This window comes from Protopterus annectens, chromosome 12.part0 (assembly GCF_019279795.1).
Source record: "Protopterus annectens isolate FY-2018-M chromosome 12.part0, PAN1.0, whole genome shotgun sequence".
Classification (NCBI taxonomy): Eukaryota; Metazoa; Chordata; order Ceratodontiformes; family Protopteridae; genus Protopterus; species Protopterus annectens.
The window spans coordinates 1,377,568,070-1,377,588,069 of record NC_056746.1 but is presented as its reverse complement, the minus strand read 5'-3'; the positions used below and the strand labels follow the sequence as shown (position 1 = coordinate 1,377,588,069).

Sequence of the window (20,000 nt, the reverse complement as noted above, 5' to 3'; positions counted from 1 at the left end):
TCCTCCTCTTAAAATACTGTTTAACAAAACCTTCCAGATCTTTATCAGTTTTTTCAATCCTAGCTTCCAGATGTCCACAGGAATACCATCTATTCCTGGGGACTTTCCTGTAGATTGGTTGTACATCACAATTTTTATCTCATTCCCTCCTATCCTGTTAGTAATTGAGCCTCATCTACCTCTAACCTTGGCATATTTAATTCTTCCATAAACATTTTCATTTGCACCTTTTCTTGATTTCCATATTTTTTTGCTTTATACAGACTTTCATAAAATTTCTGAAATATTTCTAGTACTTCTACAGGATGTCATTATCTTCCTTGTTATAGGCTCCCTAAGCTTGGTGACAGCCCTTTCTACTTTCTGTTGCTTGAGTCATTGTGTTAAATGTTTTTGTGCTCTAGAGTTATCAGTGGCTTGACGGCAATCTTTCTAAACTCATGCATATTATCAAGGTAATCCCTATTTTCTGCTAAGCATTCTGCAGTTGCTGCTCTTCTTGTAGTGTGAGATTCCCCCTATTTTGCAGTACTTTAACATTTGTCAGTCCCTCTAAATAGTTCTTGTTACTTCTTAACTATATCTCCCGTTCCTTTATTTCCACTCTAGTTTTAAACTCCACTTTACTTTTATCACACTCCCCAGCCATATTTTCAGAAGAAATATCTGTCTTCTCTAATAGCTCCTGAATAATTTCCAAAACCCTTTTCTCTCTTTTCATCCGATAGGTAGGAAAGCGCCAGTGTCTCATTTCTATTTCATTACCCTGTGTTTTTATTTTAGTTATTATTGGTGCATGATCTGAAATAGTTATTGGATGTGTTCCAAAACCTTCAATTAAATGCACATGTTCCTGTGAGATATAAAATGTATCTATCCTAGCCCAATTTTTGTATCTTGGAGAATAATATGCAAGTTCACTCTGAACTCCTAGTACTGAATTCACATCTTCTATGCCAAACATTTTCATAAATTTCTTCAACAATCTGCCCTCCTTTGATATATTTTCCCTTCTGGGCTCCCCAGACACATCTTCACTGTTGCAAATCAAATTCCAGCCCCCACCTATGAGTAATATTCCTTGCTGAAAGTTGAATATTTCTCCCAGAATGTCCTTAAGCTCTATTATAGCAGTTTTCAGTGGAATATAAATACATGCCGTGTAATCCTCCTCCATTGCCAGTATCTCCTTAGTACTACAAATCTACTGCTACTGGCTTTTTTCCTCTTCTATCACTGTTGACGTTCCTGTTACAATTAATATAAGTACTCCAATTTTTCTTTGCCCCTGGTATTCCACTGAATAACAACCCTGAAAACCTTTCTTTATCAAGTCCACATGTTCAAGTTCTTTCCAAGTGTGTCTCCTGTAGCATAGCTATTTGCAGTCTACTTTTTAAAATATAGCTCACTACTGTTTCTTTTTTCTATTTACCTGTGAGATCATTCAGATTGAAAGACATTACAGAAAGCATCATTTTCTTATGTAATTATTGTCCCCAACCTTTATGTTACGTGCATGTATTGTTTAGCAGCTTGGTCTTTTATACAGTTGTTTCTTGTCATATCCACTTGAGCCTATGTCCCATATTACAAAAAAAAAAAAAACAGGCGCCCGCAATTAATTTTTGGGAGATTTGAGGAGTTTGTTTAGATATGGGTATGTGATCACAGAATATGGAAGGGGAGAAGGGTGTAACGTTTGAGCTAATTTCGTCTGTCAATAAGTTAACTATGTCCTCTGGGCTCCGGTATGTAATGTCATTATTCAAACAGCATGGTGCTGAGCATTGTTCTGAGCTTTATAACAAGGCTTTGTGGTCATCCTTTGTCTGGCTGGCTGATTGTTACCTGCAGCCCCTCTTATTCTAGTTTTGACCTCCTTATTCAGACTTCCTCTCTCCTCAACCATCCTTACCAGATACTTTAATCTATTCACTTGTTCCACTGTTTTCCCTTCTATCTTAATTTTCAGATTCTTCTGATTTCGCATATTTTCTGTCATTACAACTGTCTTACCTATAGTCAGTTTCATCCCGTGTGCCTCTAGCTATGGGAATGGAATGTACAGCTGAAGGAGCACATCACAGTAGGCATAGTGATTAAAGTCTTTGTCTCTTATGCACGGAGACCTGTAGCTCCTGTAAAAAAAAGTACACATTGCATAGTGTCTCAACAGGATTCTTTGAAATTACCTGAAAACATCCATTTGCTGTTTAATGCAAGGTTCTTGTATTAAGGAAGCTGCTGTTGTACACACTTGTTGCATTTATATTTGTTTTTCCTGACACGCTACAGTTGTTGTTACTACTACTGTATTTTCAATATTGTAACAGGTCACTTATCCTATTCCCTGCAGAAAAAGCTGGAGTTGCCATTCCGAAGGAAGATTTGTTTTGCTGTTGGTGCTGCTCCATACCAGCTTACTGGAAATGCTATAGGGTTCTTCCTACAGATCTTTTTCTTGGACGTTGTCCAGGTGAGTCATTTCTCTGGCTTCTAGCCACATGGATGGGAGTGTCATGAGGACTTTTAGACACATCACTGAGTGGGAAAAGCATTCTCTTCAAATTAGGTCACCACAGGAGACCATTCCAAATACTCCAAGGTACAGCAACATCACTTTGTTCTTAATTAAGTAAAGGGCTGCAGAGGAATTGAAGCCCCCTCCACTGAGTTGTTGACAGGATTTGAAATCCAAGTTCACATTATTGTTATTATTATTATTATTATTTATTTTTTTATTTTTATTTGACTGGACATGGAATTCTAGTCTTTCACAGCCATGATATGAAACTGTTTTTCATTATCATGTTTGTTTCTTGCTTTGCCACAATTATTGCCTGAATACACACACACACTTCTGATTGTCTCCAGAGTCATGATTTATTTTCTCTGGGATATTCTGTTTAATTTGAGGGAAGGGTGCTTCAGGTTTTATTAGCATTTTTCTCTACATGGAAAGTAGAGAAAATTATTGTTTTTTAATTATTTTTATTGTACACGTTTGGCACAATTTTAGCTATTTTATTATATATTTTTGGTAGAGAAATGCACTGAGCAACAGTGCTACCTGCCTCAGGCTTTGATAGTGTAAAAGTTTCATTGAAAAAAAAAAAAAAACTACAGACTATAGTCTGCTAACACTTTTGGAATGTTTGACGTTTTGGTAGTAGTAATACCCACCACATTTACACTACACATTTAGATAGCTAAATCCAGACCCTTCTCAGACCTCTGATGAGAAGTGATTATAATTAACCTAAACTGTTTTTTTAAGGACTTATAATTGTAGGCTTAAACTCTGAGTTTTGGCCAGCTAAGACCTGCCTGCAATCAACTGGACGTATAAGTGAATTTAAGTAAATCTTTATCTGCACTTTTTTTCAAATAATACAGCATTTAAATTGATTTATTTGTGTTGCATTGAATACTATCTAGCTGGAAGTTGTGGCTTTGTTTTTTCAGTTAATGCTTGTTAGAATCTTAGTACTAGTTAGAATTCCTGCATAGCCAGTGATAAGTGGGGGAAGTTTCACTTCATTGATCTTCGGTTTCTGCCTTATATAAATGGTACAATGTTAAGTTGTCAATCTCGCCTTCATTCTTGCTTGATGGGTTCGGAGCCAATCCCTCGGCTCCGACTCGGCACTTGCTAAGCTCGAGAGTCACTTTTACCAGCTCGAGGCAGCCCCATATCCCATGATGCAAGGCGGTAAGTACCCAGATCTCGTTTGCCGCTTCGCTTATGAGGTCCTCCTTTTACCAGCTCCTGGTAAGTGATTCACTTTATTAATATTAAAGCCCCTTTTTGTTAAAAAAACCACTTTATTATTAGTTATAAGTTAATTATTTAGATTTCCTGACAGAAAATCCCTGTCTCTTTTAATATTTTTTAGTCAAACTTTACCCATCCCATCCCCTCCCTGTTAGGGTGTTTGTGTGTTTATTTTTAGGAATACCTTTTGGTATTTTCTTTAATTTAAATTTTTTGACTGGTGTGTGTGTGTGTTTTAAGCACCATGTCAAAGGAGAGGGTCTCAGGTTTTAAGAAGTGTGACTCGTGCTGTCAGAAGATGTCTCTGACAGACTGTCACACTTCTTGCCTGTATTGCCTGGGGCCTCTTCACCTGCAGGACTCCTGTGCTATTTGTCATTCCTTCAGCCAGAGAGTCCTGCAGGAAAGACGCAACAAGCTGATACTTAGGGGCCTTCTTAAGCCGGAGGGCTCTCCGGCTAAGTCGGCTCCGTCAAAATCAGCTAAATCTTCCAAGGCCCAGGCTTCTGTGTCTAAGCCTGCGGCCTCGGCTCCGACTCGTTCCGAGTCGAGATCGGCTCCGGCTGGAGCCGATTCTGGCTTAAAGCCTTCGGCACCGATGGCTATCGGTGCCGAATCTGCATCGACCACTTCGGTGTCGGCTCCGATCGGTTCCGACACCCATGTGGCACAGGCATCGGTGTCGGCTCTGATCGGCTCCGACACCGTTACTTTGGTGGCTGTATCGGCTCTGGCTGGAGCCGATACATCGAGGCTTCCTGTCGGCTCCGAGAAGTCGGCTCCGACAGGATCTATAGTATCGGTTCCGATGGCTCATTCCAGGAAGAGGTCGAGGTCTCCTTCCTTGGAGCCGATACTTTCAGCTCCGGCTTCACCTCTTCTTTCGGAACGGAGCCATCGGAGCCGATCTTCAAGGTCATCCAGACTGTCAGATCACGACCTAGAGAGGGTGGTCAGTAGATTACTTAAGTCACAGGTACTGGCCCAAATGTTACATAGTCCGTCTCAACAGATGACTGCTGGTCCACACCCCGTTACAGTTCCTCCTTCAACTCTACCCCAGAGCTTGGAGTTGGAGTCTTCGGGAATGGTTACTGCTACGGCTGGAGGACGGATACCCCCTTCTGTTCCTTCAGCCTCTACTCTTATCTCCTCTTCGAGACCTTCCTTAGAGGGATTCGGTGGTCGGGCTTCCATGGTCTCCTCCGAGGGGGTGAGTGGCATCGGACCCTTGTCCGAGCCCGCTCTTCCCCTTGGAGCCTCGGCCTTGGTGAGCTCGGCTCCGACATCTGCCTTGGAGACTTCCCTTTCGGTGGTCCCTGGAGTTCCTAGTTTTCGAACGGGTTCTCTCGGACCTGCCTGGGAGGGGAGCATTCGAGGTGATGAAGAGTGTGCTGGCCACTGGTATCAGTCAGCAGTCTGTTCCCGTAGCTCCTCCCTCTATAGTACCTGTTGACATCTCTGCCACTTCTCTTGCTACAGGACCCAGAGATCCTCCGCCTCAGGTTTCCCCATTGGGAATTTTCCCCTCTTCCGAGGATTCTCCTGATGTTTCGAGAGTTCCTCCTAGGAAGAGGACTTGTAAGAGGAAGCATGTAGACTCCCCGAGTCTGTCACTGGATACTGACTTTGATGAGTCAGAGGGATCCCCTAGATCCCCTCTGAGGATGTCTCCTTCTCAGACATCCTAGAACTCCTGAAACAGAGGGGAAACTGGCCCACCAACAATCCCTCTGAGGATGAGTCAGTATACCTAGAGGCGTTTGGATCTCGGCCCTCCACCTCCTGGGTGTCTCCGCCTTCGACCCCTTATGCAGGTTATTGCACGAAGGCGTGGGCAGCTCCTGACTCTGTAGAGCCAGTCCCTAGGAGGCCTTCAAAATTTATCACTGCCCCGTGTGACAAGCAATTCCTCACTAAGGGTGTCCCCGCTGATGCCATGGTGGTGGCTGCGGCCACCAAAAGGAACTTGCAGATCCTTCCGTGCCCGTCCATCCTCCTAATAAGGACTCTAGGACCATGGATAGGTACGGTAAGCGGATGTTTTCCTCAGCGACCTTTGCTATGCTCGCTGAATTACCTATGTCACTTCACCAGACTCCAGAGGGATATCCTTAAGGAGCTGGGTGAAGTAGTTCAGGATCCTACAGCTGCAGGGGCTCAAGAAAAATTGCTTCGCAGCTAGGAACCCTCAATTCCATTGCAAACTCCTCCATGCGGCTAATATCTTATGCTGCGGATGGAGCGAGTAGAGCCGCAGGTACAGGTGTGGCTCTTAGACGCCAAGCCTGGATGCGGCTATGTGATTTTGCGGATCCCTTTAAGGCGTCCTTCACAAATTCTCCCTTTGATGGGTCAGCTTTGTTTGGCCCTCAGGTGAAGGAAACCTTGACCAGGTGCGAATAGGACGGCAAGACTCTTTCTGCTGTTGGAGTCCGTTTTTCCACCCCTTCTAGACCTTATCCCAAAGGACAGAAAGGTGGGAAAATGTGGTTCCGTAAATCCCAAGGAGTCACGCCGGATTCACGTGGTCAGTTTACCCCTAGAGGCAGAGAGGGTAACAACAACAGACGCCGCTCTAGAGGCAGAGGGGGTCCGAAAAACCAGGGAAACAGGGAGCCTCTCTCTGACAAGCCCTTTCAGCATCCCTGAAGTGTTACCCGGCTGTCCCTCCTTGGAGGCAGTCGGGGGAAGATTATCACTGTACCCAGAAGCCTGGCATTCCCTCACTCAAGACAGATGGGTACAGTCGATCATATCCAAGGGTTACATAATTCCTTTCGAGGAAAGTCCCTTCCCCTCAAGTTCCCTTCCAGATGTACCACCCGGTCTAAGGGAAATTGCAGAGTTAGAAGTCTCAAAACTACTGCAAAAAAGAGCCATTCAGCCAGTTACAATAGACCATTCAGAGCCCGGAATCTACTCAAGGTTCTTTTTGGTCCCCAAAAAGATGGGAGACTGGAGACCAATATTGGATCTCAGCAGACTCAACAAGTCTGTCAAGAAGACAAGATTCCAAATGGTCACTCTTCAGTCAATTCTGCCCTTCTTACAGAAGGACAACTGGATGTGCTCAATAGATCTTCAGGATGCACTATCACATCAAAATTCACAGACGCTCCAGGAGATTTCTCCGCTTTCGGCTGGGGTCCAGTCATTTCCAGTTCAGAGCCCTGCCCTTTGGTCTCACTACAGCCCCCAGAGTGTTCACCAAATGCATGGCAGTGGTCACGGCTCACCTGAGACGCCAAGGATTCCAGGTGTTTCCAGATCTCGACGACTGGCTCCTGTCAGCCACCACCAGGCATCAGCTTATACAAGCCAGGGATTACACAATAGACCTTTGTTCTCATTTGGGCATCTCAATCAACTTCGAAAAGTCATCCTTATCGCCCTGCCAGTCTATTACCTTCATAGGCGCAAACTTAAACACTGTTCGGATGTCAGCTACCCTTACAGATCAAAGAGTTTCAGACATTCAGAGTCATGTCAGGATCATTCTGGCCAACAAGAAAGTTCAGGCCAGAATGGTTCTAAAGGTATTAGGTCTCATGGCTGCGGCCATTACTGTTCTTCCCCCTGGCTCGATTCTACATGTGCCTTCTTCAGTGGATGCTGTTCACACAATGGTCATACCAGCAACTTCCAATGCGTCACCAGATACTGGTGACACAGACATGCAAAGAGCATCTTGCTTGGTGGATCACATCTCCTCAGGTTCACCAAGGCAGGCACTTTGTACCCCCATCCCCGATAGCCACTGTCACCACGGATGCCTCCCTGATCGGGTGGGGGGGTCATTATCAGGGCAGGATGGTTCATGGGACGTGGCAGCCGTCCGAGTACCATCTGCACATAAATGTCCTGGAGATGAGAGCAGTGCTTTTAACGTTGCAAGCCCTCAGCGACTTTCTTCCCGTAGGGACAATTGCAGTCCACACAGACAACATGTCTGTAGTTTGGTATATCAACAAACAGGGCGGAACCAAGTCCTACCCCTTGTGTCGAGAAGCGCTCAGACTATGGCAATGGGCGATCTCCTCTCATCGGTTTCTGGTAGCAATGCATATCCCTGGGAAAACCAACATTGTAGCGGACAGATTGAGCAGAGCTATTCTCATGCCTCACGAGTGGTCTCTCAAGCAATCTATAGCGGAAGAGATTTTTCTGGAATGGGGTCGCCCATGTTGCGATCTTTTTGCTACTCCCCAAAACAGCAAATGCCCAGACTTCTTCTCTCTCTTCCCTCTGTCAGGCCATCCCCCCAGAGACGCTCTGACCCAGGATTGGCCCCAGGGACTTCTTTATGCCTTCCCTCCTTTTCCTCTGATCCCTCAGGTTATCCAGAAAGCTACCGTTTTGAGGGCCAAATTGATTCTCATTGCCCCTTACTGGCCTCGACAAGTTTGGTTTCCGTTCCTCCATCATCACCTTTTGGTGCAGCCGTGGCATCTGGACCCAGTGCCAGATCTTCTGATTCACCAATCGGGTCAGCTGCACCGGTCAATTCCTTCTCTCAACCTCACAGCATGGTTGCTCCACTTCCTTCCTTAGCCAGGCTTCCTTTGATCTCTAACCCAGTTAGAGACATCATAGTGGCTTCACTAAAATCCTCTACCAGGAGGATTTATACAAGCAAATGGAAACGTTTCTCTTATTGGGCTAAGGCCAAGAATATTGATCCTTTTACTGCCCCTGTTCAGGCAGTCCTGGACTTCTTAGCAGAGATTTTTCATGCAGGCTCCTCTTCTTCCACAGTCAGAGTTGAATTGGCTGCTATCTCCAACTTTCATGTCGGGGTCGCAGATCATAATATTATGTCCCATAGGCTCTGCAGGGCCTTCTTGAAAGGAATTTTCCTACTAAAGCCTCCAATCAGGAATCCTCCTCCTCAGTGGGATCTAAATTTAGTGCTGACATCCTTGATTCTTCCCCCCTTCGAGCCAGCTGTTTCTTGTTCCCTGAAACATCTTTCTTGGAAAACTTTATTCCTAGTGGCTATTACATCTGCCAGGAGGGTGTCTGAACTTCATGCTCTGTCGGTTCGACCCCCCTATTTGGTTTTTCACAAAGACAGAGTATCCTTGAGAACTAACCCAACCTTTTTGCCTAAGGTCGCTTCAAAGAACAATTTGAATCAATCCATTGATCTCCCTGTATTTTTCCCTAACTATTCAGATAGAGCTGAACAAAAGCTACATTATCTTGATGTCCACCGTCAACTTAGATATTATTTGGACAGAACAAAAATTTAGAAAATCTGATCAACTTTTTGTTTCCTATGCGGATAATAAAAAGGCCTTCCTGTTTCTAAAGTGACCTTGTCCAGATGGCTTTCTTCGGTCATCTCTGAAATTTATACGCTCAGGGGAAAACAGCTGTGCTCAAAACCTAAAGCACATTCAACTAGGAGCTTAGCTACTTCTACAGCTTTTCAAGCTAGACTTCCTTTGGACACTATTTGTGCAGCGCCACTTGGGCCACTCCTCACACTTTTGTTTCCCATTACAAATTGGACTTGGCCTCCAGGGACAGAGCCAGTTTTGGCTCTACAGTCCTCAAGAGTTTGTTCCATTGAGCCACCCAGGATAGAGGTGCTAGGGACGCGGTCCCATCAAGCAAGAATGAAGGCGAGATTGACAACTTAACATTAAGAAGTTATGTACCTACCATAACGTTCCATGTTAGTTGTCTTCTCGCCTTCTTTCTTGCGACCCTCCCTCCTTCCCCCTGGCCTGGACAGACCTTGTTATAAGAAACTGTTATGCTGAAGACCATTCAGACCTGGTCCTTATTCCATCTGTAAGTTTCTTTCTTCCTTTTGGAAGTATGTTATGCTTGGTGCTATTGCCCTTTGTCATCAAACGAGATCTGGGTACTTACCGCCTTGCATCATGGGATATGGGGCTGCCTCGAGCTGGTAAAAGTGACTCTCGAGCTTAGCAAGTGCCGAGTCGGAGCCGAGGGATCGGCTCCGAACCCATCAAGCAAGAAAGAAGGCGAGAGAAGACAACTAACATGGAACGTTATGGTAGGTACATAACTTATTATTTTGGATTATTTTCTGCTTAAAGTCTGAGCTTTGGCCAGCTAAGACCTACCTGCAATCAACTGGACGTATAAGTGAATTTAAGTAAGTCTTTATCTGCACTTTTTTCAAATAATACAGTATTTAAATTGATTTACTTGTGTTGCATTAAATACTATCTAGCTGGAAGTTGTGGCTCTGTTTTTTTTTCAGTTAGTTTACCACCCACCCTCCCTGCTTTTGGTGTTAATCTTGGTGGCTTTTAAACTGCCCGCCCCTCTTGTAAATTTGCATTTGGATACTCCTCCTGGGCCCATTTCATTTGCTCACTCAAAAAAAATAAATAAATTGCACTTTATTCATCTGCTTTCACTGTATTTGTGTTTCTTCCTACTTTATTTTGCTTTTGTGTCATCTTAAAAGTACTCAGTTGTATTTATTACTGCTTGATGTAACTATCATTCTAAGCCTTTTGGTTTAAGCACTTGGGCTTCAGACCAGTTGTTTTACATTAAGAAGGTTTGTGGTCTGCACTGTTGTGGCAGGACAGGTAGCTTACAACCTTCTAAGTTGGTAACTGCTGATTTGAAGGCTCAATGTCTGTTATTCTAAAAGTGTATTAGTTCTGGTTTAAGCACTTGGGCTTCAGGCCAGGTATTTTACATTAAGAAGGTTTGTGGTCTGCATTCTTGTGGGGAAGAGAGGCTGGACCCTGCCCTTCTGAGCTGGGAATTTCTAGTTAAAGGCTTATAGAGCCTGCATATTTGAACTGTTTCTTACTGAAATTGGTGTGCCTTGTTTGCTGTATCATAGACTAGATCCAGGCCTGCTGAATATAGCTTTGTTTGTATAACTTGAGCACTAATCCAGGCCTTCTTAAAAGTATACATTATATTTATTACTGCTTGGTAGTAACATGATTAAAGTGTAGCTATCATTCTAAGCCTTTTGGTTTAAGCACTTGGGCTTCAAACCAGTTGTTTTACATTAAGAAGGTTTCTGGTCTGCTCTGTTGTGGCAGGACAGGTAGCTTACATCCTTCTAAGTTGGGAACTGCTGATTGAAGGCTCAGTGTTTGTTATTCTAAAAGTGTATTAGTTCATGGTTTAAGTACTTGGGCTTCAGGCCTGTCATTTTACATTAAAAAGGTTTGTGGTCTGCACTCTTGTGGGAGGAGAGGCTGGACTCTGCCCTTCTGAGCTGGGAATTTCTGATTAAAGGCTTATAGTGCCTGCATATTTGAACTGCTTCTTACTGAAATTGGTGTGCCTTGTTTGCTGTCGCATAAACTAGATTCTGGCCTGCTGAATCTAGCTTTATCTATATAACTTTAGCACTAATCCAGGCCTTCTTTTTTGGAGAATGTTCCCCTCCACCCCAGTGGCAGGAGTGTGCAGTTAGAACTTGTCTGATTGAAGACTACAGGAACAGGGCTCAGTTTTGAGATTTTTTACTGGTTAATTGGGTAATTTGATTAAAAGCCTTTTCTGATTGCTTGTAGTCATCTAAAGCTGTTTTAAGTGTATTTTTACTGTTTATAGTCATTTAAAGCTGTTTTAAGTGTATATTTTTACTGTTTTTTCTGTATCTTTTCAAAAAACATTTTTCCTTGTTTCCCACCTTTCTAAGCTAGTATAGTCCAGTTTTCAGGCTAGTGCTGAATTCAGGGCTGTGTTACAGGTTTCTGAGTTGCCCATACCTTACTTGGATAGAAGGAGGTTTCTCTGTTCACCTGTGAGAGAGGGAGCTTTGAGCAGCCATCTGTCCCTGGAGGAGTGGATCCAGCCCAGAAGTTAGTAGTTTATAGGCCATTTTGGGCTAATTTCTATCTCTTTCATTTCCCTGCTGTAAATTATTCCCGGCTCCTCCAAGTCTCCTCTTCAGTTTTTTCCCTTGAAAGTAGTCTAACTCTTAACCTAATCACTTATAAAGTATCCTGCAGTCCAGCACTTGCTCAGACCTAACAGCAAGCACTAATATACCCCGACACTTGATTGCCCAGCAGGGCAAGGCTCATTATTCACCCCTCACCAACCAAGTGACTAAGCAGCTCACCCTACTATTCAGGCATGACCAAAGGGCAATTTCAGGTATACTCTCCAGTCCAGCTGGTGAACCTGGGTATCCTGAGGCAATGTTACAACTGCCTCATGTACACAGACAACCCTCTCCTCCTACCACAAAACATTAACATATGCGAGAGATGCAGTTATATAGCTAAACTGAAGACTAAGCTCTCTCACCCAAGACTAGAACAGGCAATCATGAGGAGAAGGTTAACACTTGCACCACACCTCCAGCCTCACATAGACATACTAAACCAGCACTGGCAAAAAATACACATAAATACACAAAATCATACTTGTAGGCTCTAAATAAAAACCTGCAAAAGCATCAGAGTCCTCCAAAGCTGACACCCAAAAAATGTGCACCTTCCGTCACAAACCAGACAACACATAAAACACAAAGTCAGTGTGCCGCACAATCACAACCCTTAAGGTGAAATAACATACCTAACACACTAGTTTTCAGGTTAGTGCTGAATTCAGGGCTGTGTTACAAGTTTCTGTGTTTGCCCATACCTTACTTGGATAGAAGGAAGTTTCTCTGTTTACCTGTGAGAGAGGGGAGCTTTGAGCAGCGTATCTGTCCCTGGAGGAGTGATTTCAGCCCAGAAATTAGTGGTTTATTGGCCATTTTTGGCTAATTTCGCTTTCATTTCCCTGCTATAAAACCCACATTTGCACAGTTTTGCATGGTGGGCAGCGTTGGTTAGCTAGGGTATAACTGTTCCCGGCTCCACAAAGTCTACTCTTCAATTTTTCCCATGGATCTAAACAAACTTTCAACTTAAGCAGTCAAACCATTCACTTCTCAGCCTGGCACTTGCTCAAAACTAATAGCAAGCACTAATAAACCTTAGCTCTAAACCCCCCTATACTGTAGAGAAGGACAAGGCTCTCTATTCGACCTTACCAGCCAGTCAGTAAAACAGTTCACTGTACCTATCCAGGCATGTCCAAAGGGCAGTTTCAGGTGTACTCTCTGGTCCAACTGGTGAATCTGGGCATTTTGAGGCAATGTTACAACTGCCTCATGTACACAGACACCCCTCTCCTCCTACCGCCAAACACTAATGCATGCGAGAGATGCAATTATACAGCCAAACTGGAGGCTAAGCTCTCTCAACCCAAGACTGGACCACACAGTCAAGAGGAGAAGGGAATTACTTGCATCACACCACCAGTTTCATATAGACCTATGAAACCAGCACCGACAAAAAACACACATAAATACATGAAAACATACTCAGATGCTCTAAATAAAAATCTGCAAAAGCAACAGAAACCTCCAAAGCAGACATCCAAGCAACCTTCACCCCCCAACACAAACCATGAAACACATACTTCACAAAACCAGTGTGCCATGCAATCACAGCCCTTAAGGCAAAATAACATACCCAACACACTAGTAATAGGTGACTCTATAGTCAGGCACACTGACGTCTTATTCACTAGGCTGAACAAGGAGAAGGTTACTGTTAGCTGCCTGTCAGGTGCCAGGATCCGCCACATAACACAAGCACTTAGGTCACTCCAGAACAAGTACAAATATGACTCTGTCATTGTTCATGTTGGTGTGAATGACTTGAGACGTACCTGCCTGGACTACATGAAAAGAGACATGGAAGAGCTCTCTGATCATGTAACCAAGGCGGGTATGACCCTGACCCTGAGTAGCATCCTGCCCTCACCAAGAATGATACCGCAGTATAAAGAAAGAATTATCAATTTCAACAATTGGCTACACTTCTGGTGTCATTCAAAGGGGATCCAGTGTCTGTCAGCCTGGGACGACATGCTCAACAAGCCTCATTGCTTCGCAACAGACGGCTTGCACCTATCACCCCTAGGCTTTTGAATACTGGCCAAGGCTCTTGCTGCCCCATAGTGTCTTTTTTAGGCAAGGCTCAAAAGTCAAACCCACCTCTGTAAACAGCACAAATAAAAAACTGAGGGTTATGTTACTCAACGCCAGGAGTTTAAATCTCAAAATGCATGTGCTCGAAGCACTCCTCAGCATGGAGAACCTCGACATCTGTGCAGTAACTGAAACCTGGTTCAAGGCTTCACAGAGCACCCCAGCACTACCGGGCTACAACTCATACCACACATTTCGACCACAGAACATGGACCGAAACACAAAAGGGGAGGGGGTGTATTCATATTCATCGAGGATACCTAAACCTCCAGGTTAGTGGCGCAGCATGATACCTCTGAGATCATTCATGTGCAACTAACATCGGGCAAATCTGCAATGTAAATTGTGGCCTGCTACAGATCACCCTCCATGACCCAGGACCACCAACTCCGCCTTTCTGGAGACACTGGAAAACATGAAGGTCCTACCGAACACCTGATATTGGGCAATTTCAATTACCCTACCATTATCTGGGAAAAAACTCCCAGGTCCAGCTCTTCCTGGCATTTATCAACTCAAATAACCTGGGTCAGCTGGTAAACTCCCCTACCAGAGGTGAAAACATATTGGACCTGGTCATCACCAATATGGGAAACAGGTGTTCCGCACCAGAGGTCAACCTGTCACTGGTTAGATCAGACCATAAACTAATCACTTTGGATGTCCACACCACACCACCACCTGCAACCAAGGAAACTACAGTGAAAAACTTTTCTATAGCAAACTTCACCTTACGCTAAAGGATAACAGTGTCCAAGATGCAGGAACCTTTACAAATGCACTCTATGAGCACCTACAAGGATGCATGGATCGTGCCATCCCTAGCAAAACCAAGACTCACTCCCCTAAGAGAAGGAAACCAGTCTGGTGGACCCCTACCATAAACAGGATATACAATAGAAGGAGGAAACTAGTTCAGAAAAAAAGCAAATCCCAAGAAGGAAAGACATCCCTGATCAGTATCAGTAAAAAACTAAGGTCCCTCATAAAATCATCCAAGGCTAACTTCGAAAGAAAAATAGCCAAGGATTCGAAAGATAACCACAAAGCCTTTTTTAGCTATGTCAAGCATCTAAGTGACAACTCACAGACATGCTTTAAGCTAGTGCAAAATAGCACAAAATATACTGAACCTACTGATATTGCCAACATCCTGGCAGATAGATTCAGTGCAAACTTCACCCCCCTCTCACCCCCAAAAGGGCCCAAAACAATACCGGAAAAGTGTAGTGTCCCAGAAGTCACAAACGCACAGGTGAAAACAGCCCTTTCAAAAGTCAAAAGCACAGCGTCAATGGGGCCAGATGGTGTCCCAGGCCGTGTCTTGCACGAACTACAGAACGAACTAACCCCCCCACCTAAACACACTGTTCAACCTCAGCCTCTCCACAGTTAGCAATGAACTGTTTTGAATAATCAGTTTAAGGTCCATGGAGCTGGATCTGAGGATGCCTTATGTGCTAGGCACAGATCGCATCTCAGTAACCTGTAGGAGGCCGAGTATAAAGATATGGCTTTAAGGTGATTTGTATAATACAATGTGTTAATACCCTGGATTCTCTTGGTGAGGAACCTCTGTGGGCATTCCAACTGTTGCATATACTTGGTCAGGTTCATGCCGAATGGGGCACTATACTCAATGATGGGACTGATAAAAGCTAAGTAAGGTGGTACTATAACTTCTCTGACCTGGATGTCATATCCTTACTTATAAGCTGGGTGCCATAGAATGATTTTCTTACTAACTTGGCTATGTGTTGGTCAAAAGCTAGATTACTGCCTTAATATGTTCCCAGATCCCTAACTACCAGGTCAAATCTTAGGAATTTCTCATTGATGGAGTAATTTAACATGGGCAGACATCTTCCCAAAAGGCACTATAATGCATTCTTGGAATTGAGTTTAAATCTGTGGCTTTAGCACCAGTCATTTGCCTGTGTTTGACGCTCTTGCAAGATGCTAGTGTCATGTGGAGGAATCTATGGTAGCTCCCAATTTGAAGTCTGAGGTACTCTTCCAGTGACTGGTCTCTTGGTAGAGGCAATAAAAAATTTCAAACCAAGCCTTTAGGAAAAATAAAGAGTTCATTAATCAACTATTAACCAACAGATTCTTTGGAAAAATAAACCATACCCTGAATGAAACAGCATTTTACCCTTCTATCAGAAACAATAATTTTCAAAATTATATATGAACCATGCTTAGCAATGAACTGTTTTGAATAATCAGTTTAAGCAACATTTGACTAGAAATATTCCAAAAGTATTTGCATACAACCAGTCTATATTTTATAGCAATACAAAGTTTGTTCAAATGTACTTCATACTGCAATTTACAAAGAGAATATTCTAGTTAATTTGCCACACTAGGGGGAATATTTGCATAGATGCAGAATTGCGTAATAAAATAATGTATGTGTTTCTCTGCAAAAGAAATAGCAGACAGTATAGTGACATCTTGCAGCTACAATGGTAGCATTAGACGCTCCCTCTAGCACACATATTAATGAAATTAAAGCATATTTGGGATTACTTCATCATTACAACAAGTTCTTATCAAATTTTAGTAGCCTTGCTAAATCCTGTATATCACTTCTTATGCAAAGACACACTAATGGCATGGAGAAACAGCAAACATCTTTTTCAAGGTGGAAAACTCTGCTATTATCTGATGTGCTTTTCATTATTCATCTGATACAGATTAGATACTTTGCTATAATAATACTTCATCTTATGATTTATGAGCTGTGTTGTCACACACAATACTTAACTGTAATGACATACCCTATTGTCTTATGCTTTGCACACCAACATCTGCTAAGAAACTATTCCGGAAAAGAATGGACAAACTCATGGTATCAGGATTGTGGCCTAAACCTGTATCCCCCTCCCCCCCCCCAAAAAATGCAGTAACACATAGTTTCAGAAACAAGAACTTTCACACACCTACCATGTAACACCTCCAATAAAAAACTGACAGTGTCTCCAAAGATTCAGGCAGCTGCATGGATAACAAACAACAAACTCTGTTTTGACCATCCTATATTTCCTCTCATTCAAAAGGGTCATCATTCCCCCCTACTTGTCCGTCATCAGCCCCTTACTAGAATACAATGTACCCTTTGGCATGTACCTGTCCAAGCAAGTAACCCAACTTGAAAAATTGCAGTGGTTCCTCACCAAAGAATGTCAGGTATGAGCTCCCTTAGTTATATTTAAAAATCCCATCTTTCTTCTCTAGTCTCTATAGACTTCCATGTGGTGATCTACGCTTGGCCTACAAAACTTTAATTAATCTGCTGCATATCAGCAAGACCTAAGTTTATACTGCAACATAAAGGACACTCGGAGTGACAGTTATCCCTTCCAGAGTAACCCCTACCTCTGGAACAAGCTTCAGATTTTTGTAAAGCAAAGTACTTCTCTCACTATTATTAAGTCTTAACATAGATGAGTGGATGGAAAACTGCACAATTACTTCAGGCCTAACTTTCTATCCCTTATGGACAAGGAGGAGCAAGTAATTGGGTATACCAGTACCACTGCATTGTATAGGCTTCAAATGGATTAACTAGTACACCGTCTGCTAACAATCAATGACACTGTACCAGCCACCCACATTAGTCAAACACAGCTCAAGGAAACAACTGAAGAAGAAAACACAATCACTGAAAAGAAAACACACTAACTCAAAACAGTCAGGTGGAAATCTTTAATTCATTAATGAAAAGTAGCTGCTCTACAATAACAGCATAATCACACGGAGACTAAAGTCTGATGCTGTCCTTCACACTCTATCACCAGAGCAGGTGCCTATAAATGGACAGTCGTCACATACAAAGCTATTCAGCACAGCATCACCAGCGCCCTTAACATGGCACATTTTAATTAAAAACAAATGTGCTTCACACCTCACCTGAGAATTAAACTCTACTTATCCTCCACATTAAGTTATGGTTGCCTTCTTTTCAGAAGCTCAAAGTCCAACATTTCTTACTGAAACACGAAAACATGGGACTTTGTTGTACAAGCCACAGCTTCCTGTAAATCTACAGACTTATTACCAGAGCCAACATTTGCTGCAGTATACTCCTAGTCATCTCTTTTAGTTTACATCGTAGTAAACCAGCACACCATTTAAATATAGTATCTGTTTTCTGCAACATTTGCAAGAAATGAAGAAGATTTATTTCTCTTAACAATAGCATATTTTTGCATGTTTTCCATTCTCACACTTGCCACAGGTCTTAAAGGCTAAATAATGATCTCCTAAACTTACATAAAATAAACCTGCAACACAAAAGTTTCCAGGAAGGGTTAAAGCTAACAAAAGCTGATGCCTGAAAAAGTAATCTGCATTTTAAGTAAAGATATAGTTACAAATGTCTGAAATGTCAGATTTCAATGTCAAGCTCTAGTGTTGCTGAACACACAATTGCTGTCTTTTATTCCCAATATCCTAAATATGTATTTGTGTTATTCATTAAGGAAGGAAATAAAACAGCATTGTGTCCAAATATGTAATTAAAGATGCATTTGTTTAATAAGAGACAAACTGGCTTAATTCAAGTGGGCCATTTTGACTTCAACCAAAATTAGAGACCATATGCAGAGATCCAAGATATAACACATATTAAAACTCCCGTACCACAGGACTTTCATAAAATGGCGATTACAACAAGCCAAATTTGAGACATAGAACTTACAGGTTCATAGGTAGGTACTAGGCTATCTGCCCAAAAGCATTTATAAGCCTAGCCAGAATGTGTCGGCTTTCGCCGCCCCCTTAGATAAGTTCCCTATGCCTCTGTCCAGCAGAGCCACTGAAGTGATGCCCGAGGTAAACTTTCTGTTTCCCATCCACTTGTCAAGGTTTCTTTTGAAGAGTGTTAGCGAGGAGCTCTGCCTAATGTAGATTGGAATCTTGTTCCAAAGCATGGGAAGTCTATGGGACAGGAATCTATCCCTCCAGCACGTCCTATTTATTGTTGCGGTGAGGTTTAGATCCCTAGAGTGTGTGGCTCGAGGGGATAAGGTTTTCTTTAGGTGGAGCATGTCCATCAATTCTGGGTTGAGCATGGCCTTGTATGTCAGGCAGAGATCACCTCTGAGTAAGCGGTATGCAATCGAATACAGCTGGAGTTTCTTCAGTCGAGCTGCATAGGGCATCTGTTTGAGGCCAGGGATCCTCTTGGTGAGGTACATCTTTGGTCTTTCCAGCTGTTGCAGGTGTCTTGTAAGGTACATCCCAAATGGGGCATTGTACTCTATGATAGGTCAGATGAGTGATGAGCAGAGAGGCACAATGACCTCTTTTGATCTGGATGTGAACCTTTTTGTGATTAGGTGGGCTGCATAGAAGGATTTTTTAACCACTTTGGCAGTGTAATTATCAAAGGTGAGATTACTGTCTACTTGGGTCCCCAGATCCCTTATTACGTCTTCCATATTTAGGGGACTACCACCTATGTGGTAGTTTGTGGGTACTTCGTTTTTTCCAAAGGGATGACTATGCACTTTTTGGCATTTAGCTTGAGGCCATGATTTTGACACCAGGTATCCATCTCAGTGAGACCCTTTTGGAGGATTCTACAATTGTTTGTGGCCTTTTTTATTCCATGATTCTTTATCTGTACCACACTCGGGTAAACTACCCACAATGCTGCAATTTTAAAACATTTGAGGAAACTCTTCATTCATAATAAGGAATGGGTTTACAAACTACACAGACCTGACAAAACAACCCTGTGCATGTGTACACAATATACATAAAACATATATATGTGCATGAGAAAGTGGGGCACTCCGTACCCTTAATCTTGAGAGAATACTATAATCTCAAAATGTTTATATACCACAACATTGTGTATATGCAGTTACAACCATGTTTGAGGATGTGTGTGCGTGTGTACATGTGCGTGTGTGTCGTGTGTGTGTGTCTTTTCACAGGATATTACTGCAGAAATTGAGAAGCTGTTGATAACTTATTTCATAAACCTATAGTCAAATACCTAAGGAGAATTGTGATGTTTCATTGATGTAACACTGACAATTTTAAATCTTAACAATTTCACCAAGAAATGAATTTGAAGCGATGGAGCTTCTCACAGCAAATCAGTATCTATGCATTACTGACAAAAATGTAAGTATTATTTTTATTATCCACTGTAAGAACGATGCCGTGAGGCAGTCCTAGTTAGGAATGAGAAGCCCA

At 42.8% G+C, this 20,000-nt stretch overlaps 1 protein-coding gene across 1 annotated transcript in view; it reads left to right on the top strand.

Annotated features, from left to right (window-relative positions):
- Window positions 1–20,000, top strand: part of LOC122817219 (sodium-dependent lysophosphatidylcholine symporter 1-like) — a 985,499-nt gene that overhangs the window by 50,761 nt on the left and 914,738 nt on the right. Inside the window, exon 2 of the mRNA XM_044090437.1 lies at window positions 2,360–2,479. Within this exon, the coding sequence (XP_043946372.1) occupies window positions 2,360–2,479 (120 nt within the window). The remainder of the gene's footprint in view (window positions 1–2,359; window positions 2,480–20,000) is intronic.